Genomic DNA, 26,753 nt, shown 5'->3' with positions numbered 1-26,753 from the left:
TGATGAGCAGTTGTTTGCATGTGAGATCAAGCTTCCGTGGTATGCTGATATTGTTAATTATCTAGCTTGTAAAGTTCTACCACCTGATCTTACTTATCATCAACGTAAGAAATTTTTGCATGATGTGAATTATTATCTGTGGGATGAGCCTTTGTTGTTCAAAAGATGCCCTGATCAAATCATTAGAAGATGTTTGCCGGAAGAAGAGATGCAAGACATCCTCCATCATTGTCATTCATCATCATATGGAGGACACTTTGGAGCCACCCGTACAGCAGCTAAGGTACTTCAAAGTGGGTTCTATTGGCCTTCTATTTTTCGTGATAGTTACACTTTGGTGAAAACTTGTGACCGGTGCCAACGTATGGGAAATATTTCAAGGCGTCATGAGTTACCATTGAAAGGTATCTTAGATACTTGAGTTATTTGATGTTTGGGGAATAGATTTTATGGAGCCTTTTCCTCCTTCTTTTGGTTTTGCTTATATCTTATTAGCAGTTGACTATGTGTCAAAATGGGTGGAAGCAATTGCTACAACAACAAATGATGCAAAGGTAGTGCTCAAATTTCTGCACAAGAACATATTCACAAGATTTGGCACTCCACGAACTATTATTAGTGATGAAGGGACTCACTTTTGCAACAAGTTGTTTGAGAATCTTCTTTCTAAATATGGTGTGAAGCACAAGATAGCACTTGCTTACCATCCTCAAACTAATGGTCAAGTTGAAATTTCAAATAGAGAGATCAAGAACATCCTTGAGAAGACGGTCAAAATCAATAGAAAGGATTGGGCGAAGAAGCTTGATGATGCTTTGTGGGCATACCGTACAGCCTTTAAAACACCTATCGGGATGTCTCCATACCGATTAGTGTTTGAAAAGGCATGTCATCTTCCTGTGGAGTTGGAGCATAGAGCTTATTGGGCTGTAAAAAAGTTTAACTTTGATTTGAAGGCAGCAAGTGAAAAGCGACTTCTTCAATTGAATGAGATGGAAGAGTTCCGGAATGATGCATATGAGAATGCAAAGATCTATAAAGAAAGGACGAAGAAGTGGCATGACAAACAGATTCTTAGGCGAGAGTTTGCTCCAGGACAACAAGTTTTACTCTTCAATTCACGACTCAAACTCTTCCCAGGAAAGTTAAAATCAAGATGGACGGGTCCTTATACAATTCATGAGGTTTTCTCTTTTGGAGCAGTAGATTTGAAAGACAAGACAGGGAATATTTTTAGAGTTAATGGTCAAAGATTGAAGCACTACTATGGAGAGCAAATGGAGAGGAACTATGCATTTATTCCTCTTGGAGATCCTAATTGATGATCATTGAAAAGTCTGGCTGTAGACTTTAAAACAAGCGCTTATGGGAGGCAACCCATAAATCTATCTTTCTTTCTTTCATTTATTTTATTATCTTGATTTATTTAAGTTTTAATAAATTGGTTTTTGATGCAGGATTATTTAGCAAGAATAAAGAGCTGAAAAATTCTAATCTACGGAAGATTCACCATGAAACCAGGGAAGTTCTTTTATTTCTTCAATCCTTTTTACTTTTGTATTACAATGAGGACATTGTTTAGTTTAAGTTTGGGGGTGTAAACTCTTATAATCATTTGATCCTCGTGTTTTCTAAGTCATGGGTTGTTGATGGGTTGTTTGATTCTCTTACCAAGCATGCATTGGAGTAAGATTGAATTCTCTATGACTCTGAAATTTGTGATTGAAGATGGTTTTGAGAAAAATTTTCAAAAATTTCTTTTATGTCAAGTGAAGTTTTGTGGGTACTTTGGTTTAAATCTTTGACCTTGAACACAATAGAGCACATAGTCGTTTTTCTCTTATTCCATTTTGCTTATGAAGAGAAGAAGTTGAATTAATTGAAAGAGGGAGGTTCGATTTTGCTTTGCTCTAGAATCCGTTGATGGGTCCTTGAAGCGAAATCCTAGTTGAGACCAAATATCAGAGAAATGATCTAGGCATTTCTTTGGCATAACCAAAAAGCTTTCCCAGCCGTCCTAAATGTCATGCCATCATTACATGGTGTATTTCCATAGTCAACCCCCTTGAGCCTTCATGAGCCTTTATTGATTCTTTGAACTACATAAACCATGCCCGCTCTAAGCCTGAAAAACAATGAATCTACCGTTGATAGTTTGAGAAAATACTTTCGTGGAGAGTTACATGTAAAAGAGAAAATTGGTTTCATGATGAACCGTATTATGTTTGCTCTGTTTGATCAAAGAAAAAGAAGAAGAAGAAAGGAAGTGACTGAAAAAAAAAAAAAAAAAAAAAAAAAAAAAAAAGAAAAAGAAGTCGCCAAGCGGAATGTGAATTACCTCAGATTTTGTTAAGGGAAGTGTTGGTATTACATCAGTGATTACAGCAATAATAATACCACAAGTATGAGCATATTGCCAAGAAAAAGCTATGATTTGAATCATGTGAGTTTCTCTTTTAATGTTCTTTTCACTATGTATTTTCCCAGTTTGATTTAATTTCCCATATCCAGTTCTTTCTTAACCCTCACCCTTTGGCCTATCATTACAACCTTATTAAAGACCTTTTGATCTCTGATTTTGGTGTTGACTACATTAGTGGAGAGGATTTCTAAAAAGTGGACTTATGGGGTTAAGTTTTAAGAGAATTCTTTTGATTTTGGTTGTTCTACTTTTATCTGAGTTTGCAGGTGGTTTGAGGTTAAATTGACTATATCACACACACACTCAAGGTCTTAGCTTTAGGTTGAAGTAAACGCCTAACTCTTGCTTGACAAATTGCAAAATTTTTGATTGATTTTCCTGCCATCTTTGATGTTAAAAGAGTAAGATACTAGAGATGAAATCTAAATTCATAAAAGTTTCGTGAGTGATGATACTTCTCTTTCGGGTTGAATCGATATTGCCTAAACTATCATTTGCTTTTCTTTTTTTGTTTGAGGACAAACAAAGTTGTAAGTTTGGGGGTATTTGATGACTTGCAAAATTTCATATTGCAGATTTACAAGTTCGCTCGAGCGGAGGCTTTTGGCCGCTCGAGCGAATTCAGGCAGATTCAAACGCTCGACTGCCGCTCAACAGGGAGCTCGAGCGGGTTGCTGAAAAATAAAGATTGCTCGAGCAGAGACATTGGCCACTCGAGCGAATTCAGGCAGAGTCGAACGTTCGATGTGCGCTCGATAGGACGCTCAAACGAAATCAGGCAGAGTCGAACGCTCGACGCGCACTCGACACCCCGCTCGAGCGAACATCGTATTTTGACAGAATTAGGGTCTTCCGCCGTGAGACCATATAAAAGCAATTTTTCACTCTAGAGCCGCGAATTTTTGACTGGAGAACACTTCTTGGGAGAGAAAAACACAGTTAGAGGGATTCAATTCATCTGTTTTTGGAGACGGAATTCCAATTATTGCACGTACGTTGGAATCATACACGAGCACGGACGAGAGAAATGTGTTGAATCGTTCCCTTGAGCTTTTGACGACTAGTTGAGGCTGCAAGGAGGATTTTTCAGTGTTTATTTTCTTCTTCCCATCTTCTCAGAACAATTATGGTGAATTCGTTTATGTTGAATTCCATTTCTAGCATGAGCTAAATTTTCTTCATTCTAGGAAAACGATGTAACCTATTTCCGAACTATGCTTGATTGTCTATGCTAATTTAATGCAATTTTCTCTTTGTTTATCTGATTTATTCTAAATTTATTGCTTCTAATTAACTGGCCATTGATTAGATGATAAGTAATCTTGTGATTTGCTGTCGAAAGAGGGAATCATAGGGTAGATCTTGGATATTTCAGCATAGGTAAGTATAGAGATCGAAAGACTTGTATGAACCTATGTAGTAATTAAATCATTGGTCTTATTGCGTTCTTGATTATTGAATTTGCATATTCTTGTGTGAATTGATAACCAAGAGTCAATTCCAATTGACTATCGAAAGAGGCTTTTGGATGAATTAGAGATTTGCTAATAGACAAAAGAGATTTAAATTAAATTAGCTGGATGAGAAAAGTATAGTGAAGAAGTAGGTGAAATCAATTTCCTAGAAGTTTTCTTCCCATTAATTTGATCTTCGAACGTCAGTGTTATTTCCTTTGCACATTTTTCTTTGAGTTGATCTAGTTTAGATTGCAACTACAAAAATCTTAGTGATTCCTTTAGATAAAATCAAGTTTAGTATAATTTTGGTATTTGACAAACGTAAAGTACTAATCCCTGAGGACGATACTCTTCTTATTACTTTACTATAAAACTACGATACTGTGCACTTGCAGTTTTGCACCGATCACAAAGCTCAGTAAAGTTACACACACACCACGCCACCTTTCACAGGAAGATAGAGATTTCATGCAGATATGTGATTATTTCGGTTATTGAGTGATGATCCATTCCTATAAACTCTGAACAAGATATGCGTCAGGCATGAGCCTATATATACCAGGTAACTCTTGATAGTGAGGATCAAACTCTCTTTTGAATTTTGAATCATTTGGTTACACTTTATTGACTTAAGTATCAGAGTTTTCCTAGACAGATTATCCCGAATCCTCTTGACATTACGTGGTTGAACGGTTGCAAAATGGAAGTGCAACACGTTCTTAACATTGGCATTGTCTGTGGGATTCCGAATCTACAAACAATGTTTTTCCACAAGAACTTTGCTGTGACCTTGCTTGTCACGATCTCCAACGGTTCTGCCTCTGCCCACTTCGTGAAGTAATCTATGGAAACTATCATGAATTTCATTGGGCAAAAAGCCATAGCACTATCACAGATGTTAACTCCTATAGGGGGCATGCGGTACCAATGCATACGTCTGGCACCTAACATAATTCTTGGTGAATTCTCGAGCATCCCTTAAAGTGTTGGGCTAGTAGTATCCTACCCTGACTGCTTTTCTGGCCAAGGCCCTTCCACCAGAATGGTTTCCACATACTTCTTCGTGTATCTCTGCTAATACGTACTGTGCCTCTTGTGTGGAAATGCATCATAGCAATGGGGCAAAGAAACCCCTTCTATAAAGGACTCCATCGATGAGCAGGAACCTTGCTGCTTTCCTTCTTATCCTTCTCACCCCTTCCTTTGCTTTCGGTAGCTTTCCTTCATCTAAGTACTTAACCACCCCGCTTGCCCAATCTGGGATGTTGGAGCCCATGGCGCCTACTTCTGTGCCAATGGCGGGGACCTCAATGACTCTTCTTTCAACTCGCCATGGGAGGGGAGCCTCCTCTATCCTTGACGCTGTTCACACCAATTTGTCTACGACTTCGTTGCCTGCCCTTGGTATTTGAGTTATGGTGAAATACGAAAAAAGGTCACCACCTCCCAAACTCGTGCTAAATATTTTCTCAATTTATCACCTTTAGTAGCATACAAGCCCAACACCTGATTCACCATTACCTGCGAATCTAACTTGGCCTCTATCTCGGTTGCCCCTATCTTGGTGGCTATAGAAAGTCCCACTATGAGTGCTTCATACTTAGTCTCTTTGTTTGTCACTTTGAACACTAGTGTGGCTAGGTAGTACCGTTCTTGGCCATCAGGGCTTAACAAATGTATTCCCAGGCCTCCACCCACCTGGTAGGATGAGCTATCTATGAAAGTACCCATGGCTTTTCCAACGAGGCTACCGTGTCTTGGAAAAAACCTGAGAAGTCTGCCACAAAATCTACTAGTGCTTGTTCCTTAATTGCCTTTCCTGGCTCATATTCTAGATCAAACTCACTCAGCTCGATCGTCCATCCTATGAATCTTCCTATGCTGTCTGGTTTCCTTAAGGTTTTTGTTAACGAAGCTTCTGTAAGCACCCTTATTGTGTGAGCTTGGAAGTACAGGCGGAGCTTTCTAGCTGCCGTTACTAAGGCAAAGGCTAACATCTCCATCCGAGGGTACCTTGTTTTTGCTCCTCTGAGAGCCCGACTTACATAGTACATGGAATGTTGGGCGATCCCCTCCTCCTTCACCAAGACGGTGGACACAGCATGCAGGGAGACACTAGATATGCGTAGAGCACATCACCTTTCTTTGGCCGCTTCAGAAGAGGCAGATTGGCTAGGTACTGCTTCAAGTTCTCAAACGCCTTATCACTATCTTCATTCTAGGGATACACTTTTCACAGTACTTGGAAAAAAGGGAGACATTTGTCCATTGACCTAGCTATTAATCTTCCCAGAGTGGCTACTCTGCCCGCCAACCACTGGGTTTAGTTAAGATTTCTCGGTGGCTTTATTAGAGTATGGCTACTATCCTTTCTACGGAGGCTTCAACTCCTCTTTCAGACATAATAAAATCGAAGAACTTCCCCGACTGGACTCCAAAGGCACACTTTGTAGGGTTTCATTTTATAGTGGTGTAAGATCCCGAATGCCGTTCACAGGTTTTCAAGGTGCAAGGCGAGCTCCTTGCTTTTTATCAACAAGTCGTCCACGTAGACCTCCATAGACTTCCTAATTTGTTCTTTAAACATTTGATTGACCAACCTTTGGTAGGTTGTCCTTACATTCTTCAATCCGAACGGCATGACCTGGTAGCAATAGTCTTTGGTTTGTCATGAACGAGGTTTCTTCCTCATCTGCTGCATGCATCCGTATCTGGTTGTAACCTGAGTATGCATCCATGAAGCTCAACATACAGTATCCTACCATTGCATCCATGATAACATGGATGCATGGTAATGGGAAGCTGTCCTTTGGGCAAGTTTATTCAAATCTGTGAAGTCTACGCACATCCTCTACTTTCCATTTGCCTTTTTTACCAAGACCACGTTGGACAACCATTTTGGATAATGGGCTTTTCTAATGAAACTAGCTGTGAGCAACCTTTCTACCTCCTTGTTAATGGCAACGTACTTCTCCACACTGAACGATTTTCTTTTCTGGCACACTGCCTTGTGCACAAGGTCCATGCTCAAGCAGTGTTCAACGACATCATTATCTATACCAGGCATTTCTTCGTGGCTCCATGTAAAGACATCCCTATGTTCTATCAACAACTGCTTTAGGGCTTCTTTGTCTGCCGGCAGGACTCATGTTCCAATGCTTGTGGTAGCTCCAAGGTGGTCCACATATAAAATCATGAGCTCCAATGGTTCGTTAACTTTAGCATGTGGCTGACTCTGGTCATCCTTGATCTCCACATCTTTTTCTAAAGTCACCGCCATTTATGAACCCTTGAGTGCCCACCGACCTTTCATACTCTCCTTCCTGCACAGTTTCACTATTTCAAAAATCGAGGAGCCCCCATGATTTCCCACTATCATGGTGAAAAGGAAGGGGAACTTTTGTGCGATGGTTATTTTTCTGCTTCAATGTCAGGCCATGATGTCTACAGCTGTTGGCATTCCGTATTCATTCTTCTTTAAATACCCCTTCGCTATCTCCTTTAATTTTTCCTATGCTCGCTTTTCTTCCTCGTGCTTCCTTTCTTGCTTTTATTTCTTGCCCATTTTGTCTTCTTCATCTTCTTGCTTCCTTTCTCCCTTTCAATTTCTATGGCTGAACAAGATGACAGCTCCATACAACCTTTCCAAGTCCCGAAAGGCACGACCTTCGATGGGTATGTGTGGTGCTCAGGCCTCCAAGAGAAATATTTTCCACGGATTTGGGAGGAATATCGCATCCCCAAAACAACAGTGATGGAGGCTCCCTAATCTGGATGTTGTGATCACAAGGGTTTCGCCAGTAAAGTTGCCGTGATTGTATCACTTTTGTCACATGGGTTGAGGCTCCCCTTTTGTTGCCCTCTTCGCGATATCTTGGACCTTCTTGGTTTGGCGCTGGCTCAACTACACACCTTTGCACTGAGGGCTTATCTCTGTGCTTGCATTGTTTTTCGTATGGTCCTAGAGCCTCTTAACAATCCCTATCTCGATTAAACTACTAAGAAATTTTTAGCCTTTTACAATGTGAATGTTGCTACCAAGGGTAACGTTGTCAGCTTTCGCAAGAAAGATAACCAGCAGACCTTGGCTCGATTTGAGACCCAGTACTCCAACGCCAAAGCTTGGACAACCAAGTTTTTCTTTATTATCAGGTCAGGGCTAGGAGTTTCCTGCCCAAGAAGACATTTTCAGAGATTTTCCAGTTAGAGCAATCTGGCGCCCTCTACCTAATGATAAGAGCTTGTGGGCTACTGTGGAACCTTTGTCGTGTCTGGAGTTGGCCCAAATTGAAACTGTTCGTAAGCTCACCTCGATGATCTCTGGACCGACTTTTTGTTGACGCCCGGTTATATCAATTGGTTCCTGATGTCTCCCAATGGGTCCTATGTTCAAGGGCATTCATTTATAATTTCAGACACTATTCCCCCTCCTCTACTGAAATTCTTAAAGAAAAGTAAAAGGCATGGACACGCTGTACAATAAAAGAAAGAGAAAAAGAGGCGATCTGAGGAGGAAAAAGTAGAGAAGAGGGAAAAAAGAAGCAAGAAAAAGAACGAAGATGAAAGCCAGAGAAAAAGGAACTATTCTAAAGGCTCTTCTCTCCATTTTCCTCCACAAAAGGAACTAAAAGGAACTATTCTAAAGGCCCTTCCCCAAACGCCCACTTCACCAGCCATAGCTGTGCTTCCAGTACCATTACCTACAAAAGCTTTGGTGCCCCTGGAGGACACCCAGACCCGTACACTTGTGTAGCCAGCCACTGTTGCGTTCTCTGCACCGTAGTCAGAGGAAGTTGCCACACCCTCTGGGGTCAATTAGGTCCAACCTTTCATGCTGCCAGTTACTGCTACACTCCAATCACCCTATGGGTCCTCTGCCCAGTCGTGTTCCTCCGGTCTGAGGGACATTGAGGGTTTAGCCAACATGGCTCTCTTTGATTTGGCTGCTTCCCTCTGAGTCGCGCCCCTAGCAGGTGCACCCTCTGGCATCCAACTCTGTGTTTGAATTTTCCATTTTAGAGGGTTCAGTGAGGGAAGGCGAGTTGGATGCTGAAGTGATGGCTGCCCTCAACCTAGACTCTATCACGGGTGTGAGGGCTTGCCCACCTTCCTCGACTGGAGCTATTCGTGGAGAGGTGGCAAGTGCCTTTCCCATCAATGGGGCGGATGGAGCTTCCACACTCCTAGATGGCGACCATGCCGATGCAGCAAAGTGCACACCCTATTGTCGTGAGGATGCATGTGACAAGATCGGGGCAAAACAAGCCGCCCCAGAGACCTTGCTAGTCACCTTCTTTGGTTGGCAGTGGTGAAGGCCTTTCTTTTCCTCCCCTCCACGCCTCATTCTTTAGGAGAGACACTGACTTCTTCTTCAAAGAGGAATGAGGTAAATTTTTACAGGAAGATGCTCACCTAATCCAAGCCGACCTGGCTTACACCACGCCCCCATTCCACTTACACGCCTCGAGGGTCTGTCAAAGAAGGTGGCAGATTCACCTCTAAGGTTTACGAAGGCTTCCTTGCTCGAGGTGGCTTCTAGCCCTGGAGAGATCCTTGAGGGTGATGCTAGTGGCGGTGCCTCCTCTACTTCTGCTGGTGCCCAACCTGAAGCCATCGCTCAAATGGCCAATCATTTAAAGGACCGGTTCTCTGAGGTACAATGCAGCTTGTTTTTCTTCCTTTTGTGCTTACACACAGTTTCTTGCTTTTGATTGTTTCACTTTCTTTCTGCAAGGCATTAACAATCTAACAATGTGGATTAATCAACATAAATTTCTTACGCCTTGGGGCGAAGAGAATTAGTGGGGTAGTTGGAAGGCCTAATTTAGCCAAAGGCCCATTCCATTTCAGAAACCCAATATGAAAGAAGCTCACTAGAAGAGGCCCTTTGCTCACTAAAGGAAATTAAAGAGTCCAAAGCTCAACAAAGTTACACACACACCACACCACCTTTCACGGGAAGATAGAGATCTCATGCAGATATATGATTATTTCGGTTATCAAGTATGATCCATTCCGATAAACTCTGAACAAGATAAGTGTCATGCATGAGCCTATATATACTAGGTAACCCTTGATAGTGAGGGATTGAGCTCTCTTTTAAATCCTGAATCATTTGGTTATACTTTACTGACTTAAGCATTAGAGTTTTCCCAAGCGAATTACGCGGATCCTCTTGACATTATGTGGTTGAACAGTTGTAGAAGCAAAGTGGGACACATCCTTAACAAGTTCCACCACCATGCACGGAGGCCACTGTTGCTAACCTCGGTCTGTCCACCCAGAACTGTAGTCGCACGGTGTCTTTGGTTTTCATGGGTAAGTGTTGCTGCCGCCCAAGTGACTTCATTTCTTGTTTGTTGACCTTAAGTTTATAAGTGATGTTTTATACTTCCGTAAACCAAGTGTATTTCTAAGTTTAATAAATGGAAAATTCTATACACCATACTATCATCTTACTTGCATCCCACTAAATAAGATGAGGCACATTTACTACCATTGAATGATCATTTATTACATGCTTCTGTATCATCAAATGATGATAAATGCATCACATCATATATAATAAGATGCAAGTGAGATGGTAGTTTGGTGTATAGCATTACTCATATATTTATGCCCTTCTTGTTTTCAAAGCATTAGCCAACTATGTATTTTGGGTGGGCTTTACGTGGGCCGTTTTCCTTATTTAATTGGGATTTATGTCTCAAAATTAGTTGGGCCATGAAACATTTTGTTTACAGAATTTATTCTAGTGGTTTTTAAGTGGGCCTATTTTATTTCATAATAGTCCATAAACTTTATTTTCCTGTATAAAATATTAAGGGTTTATTTTAATTACATTACCAAGTATCATTTTTTTTTAAGTTAACATAATAGTCAATCTTATTATTATAGTAATAGTTTACAAGCAATTTTAATATTTCTGTTCATGAGCTGATTATTTTCCACGGTCATTTACAGGAGTTGACAAATATATTATCTACTAAACTACAATTTAAGTTTAGATATAATACTGGTATTTAAATAATTATGTGTTAATTAATAGTCTTAAATCCAATGTGATTCCTTAATATTAGAAATATGATTTTAGTATTAGATTATTAGTAGTTTATAATAATAGTTTACAATGATTTTAATACTCAATATTATTAAGACTATTTTATTAAACGAGATTAAACGATTGGCTTTGACAAATTTTATTATATTTATGTACTAAGTTGTAAATTTAAAAGGAATATGTTAAGGATATTTAAATTATATTAATATTTATCAGGTTTCTTGAATAATTATGTCAATTTAAGAAAGTAAATCCATTTAGGTTTTCGTGGCTTATTTTAATGAAGTTGAATTAACCCAAGTATTTTATTAAATTGTAATATGGTTAATTATATGATACTTATTATTCAATAATTTTGGATGAATCATAATATTTATTAAATTATTCTCCATGGTATATATCAATCAAGTAGAATATTACTACACGTTATCTCAAACATATTTAGTGATATTTAAAGCTTCGTATAAGTGACAAACTTCGAAGTAAGATTCAAGAAGCAGTACAGAGAGGTAAGTAATATGATCACAAATTAGGACCATCATAGTTCAACTGATATAAATTATTATTAGAGCCAATTCATTGACAGCCATTTTTATGTACCACTCATGTCAAATGCAAGCATGTCACCCAGTATGGTACATAATCATGTCATTCAACATCATATTCAAATCCATTTATAGTTATTTATATAAGTATGTATATCATGCATCTCATGTCACATAAGACACATAAGCTATCTTACGTTCAAGTGTAAAATAACATCATATCAATTAACCAATAAATCAGATGACCATTCAGATGTATGGTACCATTGCAGTTCACATCAGGGTGGGCGTGCAAGCCACAGACTCAAGTATGGTCTAGCGTAGTATGCCAGAGTATTGCACAATCGGCTTCCTTTGCTGTAGCAGGGAAAGTTGGTGCACAACCTTGCACACATGGTTAAGTGTATTGGTGATGTGGGAATTTATTTCATACATTTTCTTAATCCTAATTGTTTTGATTTAAAGTGTTTTGTATGTTTCTTAGCTTGATTGTCTAGAGTTTTATGTGTCTTTTATATTTATTTAATCCTAGAAAATTCTTTATATTTTACAGATGTTTAATTGAAATAGGTTGAAATTGGGCAGATATAAAGAGACACAATTTAGGCTAGGCCTAGAGAACAAATCCTAGTTGGGTTCATCTAGTCAAAACATAATACAGTTTGGTTTTTGGGTTCTAACTGGAGCTATACACCTCAGTTTTAGGTATTGTTTCACTTTCTAGAAAGCTAAGAGGTAGGCCTAAAATGTTTATGAAGAGTCCAAAATCCAGTTCTGCCATTTTGAAGTTTGAAACTTAGAAAGAACAAAAAAGTCTGAATCTGTCCAAAAGTTTATTGCAGCCCAAACCCTATTTCGGTTGTCAACCTGTATCTAGAATTCTAGAAGTCATAATAAAGATAAGTTGGGTGTGTTGGAAAGCTAAAAACTAAAACTTTCATGAAGGGCCTAGCTTCAAACTATGTCATTCTTATGCTCTAAATCTAGCTAGAAGTCGGGCAAGCCAATAATTCTGAATTTTTAGCAACCTATATGGGGAATATCTTTTGTTTTAAAATTTAAAAATAGAATCAATTTTAAATGGATTGGATGGCCTAAAGATATGGAAGGAGGGTTTTAAACAGAAAAAGTTCCAGAAAAAGGAGAATGAAGGAAAAAAAAAAAAAAAAGAAATCATAGTAGGAATCCACAAGAAATTCAAATTCAAAATGCTCTAGGAGATAGTCTACTCACTTATCCAATGGATGCAATTCTTGATAGGTTTGAAAGTTATCTTAAAGGGTTACAACTTTTCCTCTAATAAGGATTTCAGAATTCGAACTCTAGAAGCTCATACGCAGCTGCCAAGATAAATCCTAGAAATTAGGCTATTTTTCTTAAGGGAAATCACGAAAACCTTTAGGATTTCTCTTCTACCTTATATAAGCATATTATTGGAGTGAAATTGAGAGGAGGAGGATTGAGAGGAGCAGTTATAATTCTGAGAAGAAAAAAAAAGCTCACTATTTCTGCAATTACAGAGTTCTTTTTTTCTTTCTCTAATTTTTAGTTGCTGAATTGTTATTAAGGATGTTGAATTCGAATTTATGTTTGAAAAGTAATTGAATTGTTTTATCAGTTATGATTTGCTAGTTTTCTTATTCTAGGGCTAGCATGTAGTCATTGACTTTTTACTATGATTGAGTATGGTTGTGTCGAATATCTATTGTTAAATGCAATTTAATGATTTTGGTTTCCATTATTGCAATTTACTAGCCATGAATTGCATGCTTAAGATATTGAATAAAGTAATGAAAGTTGAAGTTCAATATTAGTTCATGAATTCATCAAACCTTGGCATTGTAGTTTAGAATTAAATACACACCATTTTGACGTACATTCAATAATTCCACAGAGCATAATGAATTTGTGTTAATTTATGTGATCACGAAAGTAGACATAGGATTAATATAGGTATAGGTGTTATACCTTGAAAGAGGATATCACATAAAAAAACAAAAAAAAAAACAAAAAAAAGAAAGAAAGGAATTTGGCCATTGTAATTAGCAAAACATTAATGCAAGTAACCATGTTTAAACTCATTGAAAGAATTCAATTGATGAAATCCAAGCCCTAAGAAACTTTCATATTTGAATTTTTAGATTAAAAATTTGTAGTTAGTCACATCAATTTGGGATCGTCTAAATAATATAGGAAATTTTATAAATTGGTACTTGAATCTCCTCCTTCTGAAAATGATACACTTTTTGCCCTGTTCTATTTATCCCAACCCATGCACTTGTGGTAGAGTCTAGGAACAATAAATTGGCCAGTTAGATCAGTCAGAATAAATCAGATTAGTAAGATTAGTCAAATAAATCGGATCAGTAAGATAAATCAGTTAAATCATATTAGTTAGTTAATTTAGATAAATCAAGGCAAGTCATGCATAGCATAAGAATCAGTATGATTAGTCATGATTTTAAACTCCTAGCACGAAAACTTTTATGAAAACCCTTACATTTATTATGTTTATGTTGTGATGAGTTTCTTATTAAGTTTTCGACTCATTTTAATTTTATTTCATGTTTAAATCACCTAGGTAAGGACGATGATTAGTATGAGCAAATGGGCCAAGTTTAGAAGGTGTAGACTATGAACTTGGTGACTTTATTATGTGATTTTCATTTCAATTAGTTTGAGATTTTTGGTTCTATTTTATTAAGATAGTTTAGTTTATAAACTCTTGTAAGTGAAGAACAATGTTTCATTAAATTATACAAGTCTCTTGCCTGGCTATATGTACATAAGCATGTGACATCCCTAACTTAGAGAAGGGGGTTGTACAGTGGCAATATCCCAATGAGAAAAGATACTCCCACCGAGGATTCATCCCGATAAATTTTTTATTATTATTTTTTTTATTTTTTTTACTTAGTGATTAAAGAAATATTTTTTTAATGGTGTTACAAATTTAAAAAAAATATATTTAAAGATATGAAAAAAATGAGTAAAAAAACTAAAAACAAAAATTAAAAAAAGAGCAATTGCTCTCCTCGGGAGCCATTCTCGTGCTACAACCTCGGTGGGTGTAGCACGACTCTGTCCCAATTGACTTTTATACTCTTGGAAGGGGGAGGTCCCCATGGTTGCACCAACATGCTAATAGTAGCCTTTACATTGACATTTTTACCATGGTCTTCATGTAAATGATGATTATGTTGTTTTTAATCCATTGAAATGACATGTTAGACTATGCCACATAGGAAAAGATAGAATTGCTAGATTAACTAGAGAAGACCTATTGGGGTCGCTCATTAATGTAAACCTACTTGTATGTGAACTTTGTTTAGTTGGGAATGCCTATATGAAGCCTTTTATTTATAATTATATTATAATTATATAATATATAATTCATATATAATTATATTATGTATGTAAAAAATTAATGTTTCGCTCGGACGTTTTTACCCTTATTGCTCTGCTAGGGTTTGTTCTACGTTCTTTGCATGGATGTCGTGAGGGGCTTTGATGGCCCCATGCTGACGGCCAACAAATCCTTTGCAGAACTGGTTTCTGCAGCCCCTCAGCCGATTCCTGATGTGTAGTTGCCACCAAGGGTTCACAAAACCATAGATGGAGAAGTTTACTTCTTGTTTTCAAAGGAGGAGATGTTGAAGTCAGCTGAACCGTTTCGGTTTTCACTGGTGCTAAAGTTCCTTAGGCAGAGGCCATCGTTGGATACGATTCGGATATTCATTAAAAACAGATGGGGTTTGTCTGGTATGGCGGTGGTTTCAGCCATGAGAAGGCCAAGGAATGTGTTTGTCCGGTTAACATTGGAGGATGATTTTAACAAGGCATTCTCGAGGGAAGCTTGTGATGTAAACAGGGTGGTTTACCGTCCATTTCATTGGACGCATGACTTTTCTGAGGAGGAGGAGCCATCGGTGGTTCCCGTTTGGATATTTCTCCCTGGCTTGGCTCCTAATTTTTATCATCCATCTATCTTGAAAAACATCACGTTGCCTATTGGAAAGCTTATTTGGATTGACAATGCTACAAGGTGTGCCACTAGAACAGATGGTGCAAGGGTCTGCTTGGAGGTTGATGTTGCTAAATCCCCCCTGGTTTCGTTCTGGATTGGTGCACCATCTTGTCCTACAAGTCGGTTGCAGGAGGTTGTATATGAGACGATGCTGGCTTTTTACTCTTTATGTAAAGTCCAGGGCCATAACTTGAAGACATGTAAGAAGGGTGTTCTACGGAAGGAAAAAGGGAAAAAACAGGTTCGGATGGAATATGTGCCGAAACAGTTGAAGGAGGTAGAGTCATTGGGTTTGAACCTTGCAGTGCAAGAAGTGGCTGAGCAATGTACGTCGGATGTGGTAGTGGTGGGCAGGGTTGAGCCTATAATTAATATGGAAGAACGGGAAGTGGAAGAAGTGCAGTGGAAGGAGTTGCAGGAGCACGGTTCTGAGGATCAGGGAACGGTTGGTAATGTAGAGGCTCTATGCTCTGTTTCGGCGGTGATGGTGCCTGTCAATTCAGAGGTGCTGGAACGATCAGGTTTTGATTCTGTGAAGGAGGTCCCGAGAGCAGTGGAGTGCAGTGAGATGGCTCAAGATGATCCCGCGGTGCACGTACAGAGTATGACTGAAGAACCGGGTATGGAAGACGCTATGGGGCATGCGGAGAATGATGCTGTTGTGCAAGAAACAGAGTATGACTGAAGAGCCGAGGCTGCTTCCAGTTGATGTGTCGCAGGAGGATCTTGTTTCTATTGTGGTAGCCCATGCAGAACAAGTACGTGATTTTCAGCTGGTTGAGCCGAGAACAGAGAAGGAGTTGATAGGGGATAGTAATGCACTTATGGCTTGTTTATCGGATCTGGAGATGGGGGAGGAAAATTTTGTTTTGCATAATGATGTGTCCTCTAATTCGGATATAAGGGAGGAAGTAAAAAAACAGATGGAGGATGGTCATAAGAAATTACGTAGTAGTAAACGGGTAATTACCTGTGCCTCTAAACTCAATCTATGATTAGTCCAATATTGTATTGGAATGTTAGAGGGGTGAAGTCTTCCAAAAGTAGGTTGAAAAAAATTATTAAAGTATATAAGCCGAAGATGTTTGTGATTGCGGAGCCTCTTTTATGTGATGAAAAAATGGATGAAGTTAAAAAAATGCTTGGTTTTGATTATGGGTTTTCAAATGGTGCGTGGAATGGGAAATTGTGGATGTTGTGGATGAATGATGTTAATGTAAGTATGGTTAGTTGTGGAAGCCAACAAATTTATGTTCTTGTTGCTAATGGTGGGATGAAGTGTAAAATTTCTTTTGTTTATGCTAAATGTTTATGTGAGCAATGGAGAGGGTGTTGTGGGATGAGCTTGCAAGGGAGAGTAATTCTACTGATCCTTGGTTGGTAACATGGGATTTTAATATTATAGCGAATGATGGGGAGAGACATGGTGGTAGGCCTAGACCTGTGGTGGCCATGGAGGAGTTTAATTATTGGATACATAATTGTGGTTTAATGGAATTGAAATATTTGGGTAAGAGTTATTCTTGGTGCAATGAGCATGCCGGAAATTCAAGGAGTTGGGCTCGGTTGGATCGTTCTTTGGTTGATCAACATTTTCTTGATGCTTTTCCGGATTCAGTTATGAGATATTTACCTCGTACATCATCGGATCATGCTTCTATGGTCATTTCATTCGTGAAGAGTTTTGAAGGGTATGGGCCGGCGCCTTTTCATTTTCAGCAAATGTGGGTGGATCATGTTGATTTTGTTAGATGTGTTCGTGAGGCTTGGGACCAAAATGATGTTGGTGGTGCTCTCATGAAAATGGTGGCAAAATTGAAAAGGGTGAGTGTTGCTCTAAAAGCATGGAATAAGGTAGTTTTTGGGTGGACGAGTGGACACATTCAGGAGTTGGAGGCTCGTATAGAGAGGTTGGATGAACAGTTGCAAGTGAGATATGAAGAAGATGTGGAGCAGGACTTGTTGGCTTCAAAGATGGAACTGGATACCTGGACTAATCGTGAAGAGATCCGGTTGGCTCAGTGTGCCAAAGTTAGATGGTGGAAACATGGCGATAAAAATTCCAGGTATTTTCATGCTCTTCTTAATAAAAGGAAGCAAACTAGGATTATGGAGATGACTATGTCTAATGGTACTACGTTAAAAACACCGCAAGATATTCATGATGGTGCTATGAAATATTTCATAGATTTTTTGGGTCAATCTAATCGTGTAGTACTTCCAGATTTGGGGGATTTAGTGTCTCATGTGATCTCGGACGAGGATAATTTGAGGTTTTGTTCTTTGCCTACCGAAGAAGAGGTGAAACAAGCTGTTTTCAGTATTCCTATTGAGAGTAGTCCTGGCCCGGATGGGTTTGGTTCAGATTTCTATCGTGCTTGTTGGGATATTGTGCATGTGGAGGTGGTGGAGGCTGTAAGGGATTTTTTTAAGGGAGTTTTTTTCCCTAGATTTTATACGGCTTCTTTTGTTGTGCTTATTCCAAAAATGGCTCAGCCGACAGGATTTGATAAGTTCCGTCCTATCAGTTTATGTTCTGTTTTCTACAAAATCTGCACTAATGTTTTGGTGGCAAGGCTTGCCCCTTTATTGCCTTCTATGATCTCCTCTGAACAGTGTGCCTTTATTCAAGGTAGAAGCATTTTTTATAATATCAGTCTCACACAAGAGATTGTGCATTCTCTTAACAAAAAGGCTTTGGGTGGTAATGTTATTTTGAAGCTTGATATGGCCAAAGCTTATGATAGAGTGGAGTGGGAGTTTTTGTTACATGTGTTGGCAGGATTTGGTTTTCCTCCTTCTGTTATGACTCTGATTAAAAATTGCATTGAGTCGCCTTGGTATTCAGTCATGATGAATGGGACGTCTTGTGGTTTTTTTCAAGGAGGGCGCGGGTTGAGACAGGGGGATCCTTTATCTCCATATCTTTTTATCATTATGGAGGAAGTTTTTTCCCGTTTACTTAAGAAGAATTTTTTATGTGGTAATATTATCAGTTATTCGCATCCGAGAGGTGCGCCTCTTGTTTCTCACCTTCTTTATGCAGATGATGTAGTTAGATTCACAAATGGAAGGAAAAAGTCAATGCGAGAGTTGATGAAGGTTATTGAGACTTATGAGTCTTGGTCCGGGGAGCGAGTGAGTAAGGAGAAGACGGCAATATATTTTGCGAAGCAATTCTCTACAAGGCGGAAGAGGGATCTAATGAATATCATTGGTTTTATAGAAGGTAATTTTCCTTTTACCTATCTTGGTGCACCGATTGTTACTGGAAGGCTTACAAATTTACATTTAGATCCTATTCTTAATCGGGTGAGGAATAAGCTTGGGGGGTGGAAAGTGAAGTGTCTTTCGGTTGGGGGCAAATTGATTTTGTTGAAGCATGTTTTGTCGAGTATGCCAATTCATATTATGTCTATCCTTCAAGTGCCAAAAGGGATTTTGAAAATTCTAAACAGGGTGCTTAGTTCTTTTTTTTGGGGTGAAAAAGATGGTAAGGGGAAAAAGAAATGGGCGGGATGGAAGTTGATGTGTAAGCCGACTGAAGAGGAGAGAATTGGGCTGCGTGATTTTGATGAGGTACAGCAGTCTTTACACATGAAATTTGCATGGAAAATTATGACTGGGAGTGATCTTTGGTCACAATTTTTTCGTGCTAAATATGTTGGGGATAACCATATCTCCTTAATGGATCCTAAGAAGGGGTCTAGATTTTGGAAAATAGTGGTTAAATGTATTCCAGCGGTGTTAGAAAATTCAAAATGGAAAGTTCGTGAGGGGAATATTTCTTTTTGGTGGGATAACTGGTTAAATGAAGGTCCTCTTGCTAATTCTTATCCAGTGATTGATGAATCTAGTATGAGGTTGGCTGATGTTAGAATTGAAAATGGTTGGGATATTGATGTGTTGGAAAGATTAGTGGGAGCACAAAAAACAGAGGAGATTTGTAGCTTTTTGGGTGTTCACAAAGATGGTCAGGATTTCCTTGTTTGGATTCATAATAAGGATGGATGTTTTACTACTAAAAGTGCATGGCAATGTGTTCGGGTTACTGCACCAAGGGTGACCTGGGCAAAGTGGGTTTGGCATAAAGCTCTACCAAAAAAAATCTCTGTTTTAATGTGGAAGGCTTTCTATGACAGTTTAAGTGTTGATGATAGATTGAGGAGGGTGGGTATACCCATTACTTCCAAGTGTAACTGTTGTGATTGAGGAGCCTATGAAGATTTAAACCATGTTCTTGCTGCAGGTGATGTGGCTTCTGAGATTTGGAAGAGGTTTTCTCTTATCTTGGGACTTCCTTATGATCCAAATAGACGATGGTCTGAATTGGTGTTAATGTGGTTTAGACGGGCGACTACCAAGTCCCAGGTGGGTAATCTTATGGGCCTTATTCCTTCTATTATTATTTGGAAATTGTGGCAATGCAGGTGCAAGGCACGGATGGAAGGTAAAACCATATTGACAGAAGAGATTTGGAGGTCTATTTGTGTGTGGCTAAGAAGAGTGCAAAATTCCTTAACAACTATTACTAAGATTGGTGTTGTTGATGAGGAAAGGTTGAGGGACTTGAGCATACCGGTTTTACCTATTAAAAAGGTGCAGGCTAAATTGGTTTGTTGGAAAAAGCCAAAAAATGGTAGATTGAAATTGAATATAGATGGATGCAGTCTTGGTAATCCAGGAAGTTCAGGTGCGGGGGGTATTATTCGGGATATGCATGGCAATATGGTGTTGTCCTTTTCATGCTCTCTTGGGGTGGGTTCTAATAACCATGCGGAATTGAAAGCATTGTTAATAGGGTTGAAATATTGTCGAGCTTTGGGACTAAATCAGGTGGACATTGAGTCTGATTCTTTGATTTGTGTATCTTGGATTCAGAAGAAACATTGTGGAGTTTGGTATTTGGAAGACTTCTGGGAGGAGGCTATGAGATTGTATGCAGGTGGGGTTTTTACTATTCATCATGTTTATAGAGAAGGAAATGCATCGGCTAATTTATTAGCTAAAATGGGAGCTCATGGCTCTACCTTAGTTTAGCGGTCTTTGTTACATGTTCCAAAATTTCTTAAAGGTTTGATTCGTTTGGATAAATTGTCTTTACCTTATGTTAGAGGGAGTTATGTTGTTTAGAAGTCTTGAAGTTGGTTTTTGTTAATAGGTATGTCTTTGTGGGTTGGGAGATTTATTTTAGGCATGTATTGTTTTGGCTTTAGTTTGGTCTTTATGTATTTTTTGGTATTCCTCTGCCGGAAGTGAGGGCTTTTGTTAATAAATTTGGGAAGGGGTCACTCTTGGACATGTGGCCCTAACTCTTCATAAAAAAAAAAAAAAAAAAAAAAAAAAAAAAAAAAAAAAAAAGAAGAAGAAGAAGAAAGCCTTTTAGAAAGGCTCTTAGGGCATCTTATTCATTAGAGCTAGAATGCCTTCCTCCATGTCTTTCTCAACACTCTAGTTTATATGCAAGCTCCTCCTATCAAACCATGTCTTTCTCAACACACTAGGCCTATCAAACCAGCAACCACCAAAATATGTGGACTCAGCTCACCCTCTACATGTGTGTAAATTAAATCATGTCTTGTATGGCCTAAAAAAACAAGCTCCTCGAGCTTGGTTTGATAGGCCTAGTGAATTTCTCTTACAGCTTGGATTTTACTCCAGCTTTGATGGGCCCAAGGTGGACCAAGCCTTAGAGATCGTTTGCAAGTTTCAGATGGAGCAATCACAAGATTGATAGCTAAAAAGAGCAAGGAAGTGATGCATGGATTGGTGTAATCCACCTAGGACGGGTCTAGCAAGAGCCCAACATTCAAGATAGGCTTGAAGGATGATGATTCAGTTTTGATTAATTTGATATAAGCTATGGAAGAGGGCAACAACATGACTCAAAGGCTTTGGGCACTTTAAGGCTTTCAACTTGTTTAATTCATTTAAATGACTTATTTTATTAATTTAGAATAATTAGGTTTATTATAAGAATGACTTAAGAGCATGTTGGGAAAAATATTATTTTGTTGAACTAGGGTTTCGAGATGGTTATTGTAGCCGAGTTACTATAGCGCGGTACTGTAGTCGCAGCCTTATTCACTTAGGGGAATTTTTGAAAGATAAGGCTTTATTTTACCTAGAGTTTCGTGAGATTTTAGTTTAAATACTCTTTATAGCCTCATTTTAATAGATATATGAAAACATTTATAAAAATTGATGAATTTTATTCATTGTGAGTTGAGTTTATCTCCTCTAGTTCTTGATTGAATGCTTGAACTTATCAAAGGTAAATCACAACATTTGTAGCATTCCTCCTTTGTAATCTGGGTTTTTGAGACGGATTCTTTAACGGGTCTAGATTTTAATATAATCTAGGTTCTTGAAACGAGTTCTTAATGGGTCTAAATTCTCTACCCATTGACTTGAATTTAAATTTCTTGTGTGAGTTTTCAAATTGATTATGGGTTCAAGGGATTCCAATCCTCTGTCATTCTTCACATGGTATTCTCATCTGTCATTCTTCACATGGTATTCTCATCCTTCTACTATATATAGATGATATGGTGGTAACTAGCAATAATCCTCATCAAACTCATTAGCAAATCTCTCAACTCAGTATGCAATTCACCATTAAAGACCTAGGTTTCGTTCATCATTTTTTGGGAATCAAGGTTCATCGATTTGGCACAAATCTGTTTCTATCTCAACATAGATATATTGTGAAACATCTAACTTGAGCCCATATGCATGAATGCAAACCTTTGTTCAATCCTATGCCCTCAAAGGCTCACCAGCTCTTTGCTTCTGCTACTATGTTTCTATCACTTATCATGACATTGTTGGTGGATCATAGTACTTTACTTTTACACGACCAGCCATCTCCTTTCGTGTAACCTATATCTGTCAATTCATGCAAGCACCAACCGCGGCTCATTTTCAGCATGTCAAAAGAATTTTGAGATACTTGCAAGGCATTACTACACTTGGTCTATGTATCTTATCCAATAGCACTCTTGATCTCTATAGCTTCTCCGATACTAATTGGGCTGGATGCAAAGTTTTGAATACTGTTTCGGTGACCATTTTGGTTAAGGCGCTGGAAAGAAATATTTTGGTACTCGTACCGTTTTAGGATTAATTATATATATAATTAATCCTGAAACTAACAACTAATAAAATAAATACATATATATATATGTAAGTTTGTATCATATATATGTGTATATATATGGAAGAATTGAAAATTTATAAAATGAATATATATTGAAAAATCACAAACTTGAGTTGAGACACAAAAATAAAGAAAAAAATAGATAAATTATTAAAAATAATAATATTTAAAAAAAATATTTCGGTACTCATACCGTTTCAAGATTAATTATATATTATATATATAAACTAACACTAATAAAATAAATACATATATGTGTAAGTTTGTATCATATATTTGTATATATATATATATAAGGTACGTGAACTTAAAATGTCATTTTCTTGTAATTACAAAAATAAGTTCAAGAAAATTACAAAAATAATCATGAACGGAATAGGGACCGAAATGCCAATTCAGGCCAGAATGGCCGGAATTTGGAGCGAAATGGAATGAGGTGGTATAGTATACTAGATACTACACCGAACTGAAAATTACGACCGTACCGACAGGTACGGGACAGATTTAAAATCATTGGCTCAATACCCTACCCCATGTAGATCCACCTCGGGTTATTGCACCTTCCTTGGAGGTAATTATATCTCCTTGAATTCCAAGAAGCAACTCATTGTGGCTCGATATAGTGCAGAAGCTGAATACAAGGGTATGGCTTCCACTACAACTAAGTTAACTTGGCTCTCCATTCTCTTTCGAGACTTTGGAGTTCCATTAACCAAAGCACCTTCCTTGCATTGTGACAATATGAGTGCATTATACATTTCTATAAATCATGTTCTACATGCTCAAATGAAGTATATAGAACTTAATTATCATTGTGTTTGAGAAAGAGTTGCCCTCGACTCCTTAGAGACTCGATATGTTACTTCTCTTGACCAACTTGCTGACATATTTACTAAGCCACTACTCAAAGGTCATTTCAAGTTACTGAGAAACAAACTTGGCCTCTGTTGCCTCCCACAACCATGTTTGAGGGGGAGTGTAAAGAATGAAAACATAAATCCTGATCCTAATGACCAAGAATCAAGTCTGCAAGATCTCATCCAACAGATATGTGGCTCTACTAATACTTAGGATATTCCACAGGAAGATATTAGCTGATCTTTTTAATCTTGGAAAGTCCAGCTATATAGTTCTGTGTATAGGCTAGTGTTTTTCCTTCATCATAGCTTTATTTGCATTTGTTTAGCTCCCTTGAATGGGTCATGCTCATCTTGTAACGTCACTATATATATATGAATGATAACACTCTCTCTGTCTCAACCTGTGAGATAGAAATTGTCAAAAACATCTTTACTTAGCACTATTCATCTCAACTCTAAGCTGCAACTTCACAAATCAGCATTAGATTTCAACTAATGATATATACATGTACACGCTTTGCCAATTATCTAATTATACCCATTCCCATATGTTTTCTAGATCATCAACAACAATATTTTAGGAGTGACATTCTATTTATTACGTATCTCAAGTAATCAACATAAAACTCCTATGAATGGGAATAAGATCTACACCATACCACCATTGACGACTTCAATCATACGTAAGTCCATGTGTCGATCTACAATAAGTATTATATCAACTATTTCATCTAAAGTCTTATATTTTTATGTTTTCAAATTATCAATAGCAAGTTTAATTGTTACTTTGTGCTATGTTGCATGCTATGTATGTAGCTCCTATTGTGGATTAGGCAACCTAGTTTGGTTTCTTACTTAAATGCCCAGTCACTATAAGAAATGTGGGCTTATCTCATGAGTTTTTTTTTTTTTTCCCTCCAGATCTACATCCATGGAAAATACTTAGCTTATGACACGAAAACTGTCCAGGGGAAAAACAAATGTCTTTTTTCAAGTGATCACGTCCTACGAGGAAGACTTTGTAGAAAAAGCATTTTTGCAATGATGCTAACTCGTTGAAAATAGTTATTTACCGTGAAATATTGTTGGAAAAGTCCTCATGACGAACTTAACCATGGTTTAGCATACTTTTGTGGTGAATTTATGAACAGTTTCCGGCGTCACCTAATCGTCGAAAATAATACCCACCAATGTTCTAGTGGGTGATAATAATACCCACCAGTACTCCTATGGTAATTGCTCCAATTCCTACAAGCATAAATAAAAATGGACGTGGTTTTGCAACAAGCTTTATCAGCTCTTGCCTCGAGATGTCTTATGAAACCATAGGTATTGGCCACGAATTAAACATTTCATGGGCTATAATAATTTTTGCGGCGAGTTTTACGCCACGAGCTTCCTACAACAAAATGCTGTGGGAATAGAGTTTTTTCCCACAAAAAGTTGGTTTTTTGCCATGAATCCCCCTTTTGGAAAAGGCCATATTTTTTGTAGTGAGTTTGGAGAATGAGATTAGATTAAAAAAAAAAAGATCAATGAATATATAGTAGTGAAATTGTTTGTAAATAATAATAAAATGATTTAAGTTAAGATACTAATATATACGTAGCTTCCATTTTGAACTAGGCAACCTAGTTTGGTTTCTTACTTCTTTTTTTTTTTTTTTTTTTTGAAAAGTTGGTATCTTCATTGCATTAAACAATACTATGGCTTTCAGCCATTACATGAGTCCTTATAGAAGATCTATTACAATCAGTCATAACCTCAGACTCAATAAATAGGGTGGCACATCAATTGGCATAACAAGCTATTTTTTTGAGTTAATTAGAGATGGTTAAATTGGATATGATGGTTAAATTGGTTATGATGGTTAAAAAAAAACCAACTGGACCAAGGCCTATGACAGAGGTAATTGGAGAAACAGGCCCCATACTTATCTGGACCAGGTACTTTGTATGGGCCCATTTGGAAAACAGGCTCCTTAATCTCCTCTCTTGTAAAAGGTGATACAAGAACCTCATTCATCTGCTAAGTAACCTTTTTAGCAATTGCATTGAGAGAAGCTTCCATATTACGAGGTTCTAAGGTTGCAAATAACCATCTATAGTATTTTGTAAAAGCTTCCCCAATCTGTCTGAGTTCTGAAAGAGTCTTCCCAATGTTATCATTAACCTTGGAGATAGTATTCCTCTTCCTTTTTTGACTTGCACATCAACTTATATGAATCCACGAAATTGAAATCCGTTGTACCCACAAACAATTTGAAAACCCACTCGAGAAAACCAAAAATCAAGTCACTAGAAGAACCTAGACCCTTTGAGGAACTCGTTTTAAAAACCTATATTGTATAAAAATCTAGACCTGTTGAAGAATCTGTCTAAAAAACCCAGATTAAAAAAGAGAGACGTCACAAAGGTTGTGATTTACCTTTAATAAATTCAAAAGTTCAATCAAGAACAAGATGAGATAAACTCAACTTACAATAAATAAAATTTATCAATTTTCAAATGATATGAACCCGCCGAATTGAAATCTCTTGAACCCAAAATCAATTTGAAAATTTACCCAAGAAAGCAAAAATCAAGTTAATGGATGGAGAATTTAGATCAGTTGAGAACTCGTTTCAAGAATTTAGATTATATTAAAATCTAAATCAGTTGAAAAACCCGTCTTAAGAACCCAGATTACAAGGACTAACGCCACAAAGGTTGTGAATTACCTTTGATAAGTTCAAAAGTTCATTCAAGAACAAGAAGACTAAACTCAACTCACAATGAAAATTCAATATTGTCTAAGAAGCTTGTGTTGGGCGGCCACATGCTTTAAATACCCTTCCCAAAACATGATAAAACCCTAAACTAAAATTTGTGAGCATTTCTCTCAAAAATACCCATTGACTAAAAATAAACCCCCTAGAAACACTATGGCCGGTGCCCCACCTTGATGCTTAACATAAAACTCTAGTTTTTGCTTAACCTAACTTTCCAAATAAACCCTTGGCCAAAATACAAGGCCTCCCAAAAACCCTAGTTAGTAAGAAATAAGACATATGTAGGCCAAGCATCCTCATGCCCACTTATTCTAATCTAATAAAATAAAACCTTTAAACAAGGCCTAAACAATAACTCTAAGTCATGTCTTCCACAGCTTGTATCAAGTGGATCAAAACGGGTTCTTCTTCCTTCAAGCACATCTTGAGTATTGGGCTCTTGTTAGCTTCATT

At 37.8% G+C, this 26,753-nt stretch overlaps 1 protein-coding gene across 1 annotated transcript; it reads left to right on the top strand.

Annotated features, from left to right (window-relative positions):
* The first annotated feature begins 16,831 nt into the window (after positions 1–16,831).
* Positions 16,832–20,551, top strand: LOC122282338. Its single transcript, XM_043094298.1, has 6 exons — positions 16,832–18,143; positions 18,294–18,351; positions 18,508–18,905; positions 19,002–19,484; positions 19,761–19,833; positions 19,942–20,551. Exons 1-6 carry the CDS (start codon positions 16,832–16,834, stop codon positions 20,549–20,551), a joined length of 2,934 nt encoding a protein of 977 aa, XP_042950232.1.
* The last annotated feature ends 6,202 nt before the right edge of the window (positions 20,552–26,753 follow it).

Source organism: Carya illinoinensis, chromosome 11 (genome assembly GCF_018687715.1).
Source record: "Carya illinoinensis cultivar Pawnee chromosome 11, C.illinoinensisPawnee_v1, whole genome shotgun sequence".
NCBI classification, from domain to species: domain Eukaryota; kingdom Viridiplantae; phylum Streptophyta; class Magnoliopsida; order Fagales; family Juglandaceae; genus Carya; species Carya illinoinensis.
This window is presented reverse-complemented; position numbering and strand designations above follow the sequence as displayed.

Coding starts and splice junctions, on each gene's coding strand:
- LOC122282338 (XM_043094298.1), top strand. CDS start 16,832: ATGGAGAGGGTGTTGTGGGATGAGCTTGCAAGGGAGAGTAATTCTACT. Junction 18,144..18,293: donor ACAGTGTGCCTTTATTCAAG/GTAGAAGCATTT, acceptor ATGTGTTGGCAG/GATTTGGTTTTCCTCCTTCT. Junction 19,834..19,941: donor TATGATCCAAATAGACGATG/GTCTGAATTGGT, acceptor GTGGCAATGCAG/GTGCAAGGCACGGATGGAAG.